At 65.2% G+C, this 293-nt stretch overlaps 1 protein-coding gene across 1 annotated transcript in view; it reads left to right on the forward strand.

Moving 5' to 3' along the window:
• The window catches only part of LOC104495327 (high affinity nerve growth factor receptor-like), a gene marked incomplete at both ends in the record, with an annotated part of 1619 nt that extends 1329 nt beyond the window's left edge, over positions 1–290 (forward strand). The window contains 2 exons of the mRNA XM_010138280.1: positions 3–155; positions 231–290. Of these exons, the coding sequence (XP_010136582.1) occupies positions 3–155; positions 231–290 (213 nt within the window). The remainder of the gene's footprint in view (positions 1–2; positions 156–230) is intronic.
• Positions 291–293: the final 3 nt, after the last annotated feature.

Genomic DNA, 293 nt, shown 5'->3' on the forward strand with positions numbered 1-293 from the left:
GGGGCAGGACCATGCTGCCCATCCGTTGGATGCCCCCCGAGAGCATCCTCTACCATAAATTCACCACCGAGAGCGATATCTGGAGCTTCGGCGTGGTGCTCTGGGAGATCTTCACCTACGGGAAGCAGCCCTGGTACCAGCTCTCCAACACCGAGGTGAGCGGGGGTGGGGGTGAGGGTGGTGGGTGGTATCTGGGGGGTGTCCTCCATCTCCGTCCTCCCTTCCCGCAGGCCATCGAGTGCATCACGCAGGGGCGGGAGCTGGAGCGGCCTCGCACGTGTCCCGCCGAGGTC

This window comes from Buceros rhinoceros, unplaced genomic scaffold (assembly GCF_000710305.1).
Source record: "Buceros rhinoceros silvestris isolate BGI_N320 unplaced genomic scaffold, ASM71030v1 scaffold43836, whole genome shotgun sequence".
Taxonomy (NCBI): domain Eukaryota; kingdom Metazoa; phylum Chordata; class Aves; order Bucerotiformes; family Bucerotidae; genus Buceros; species Buceros rhinoceros.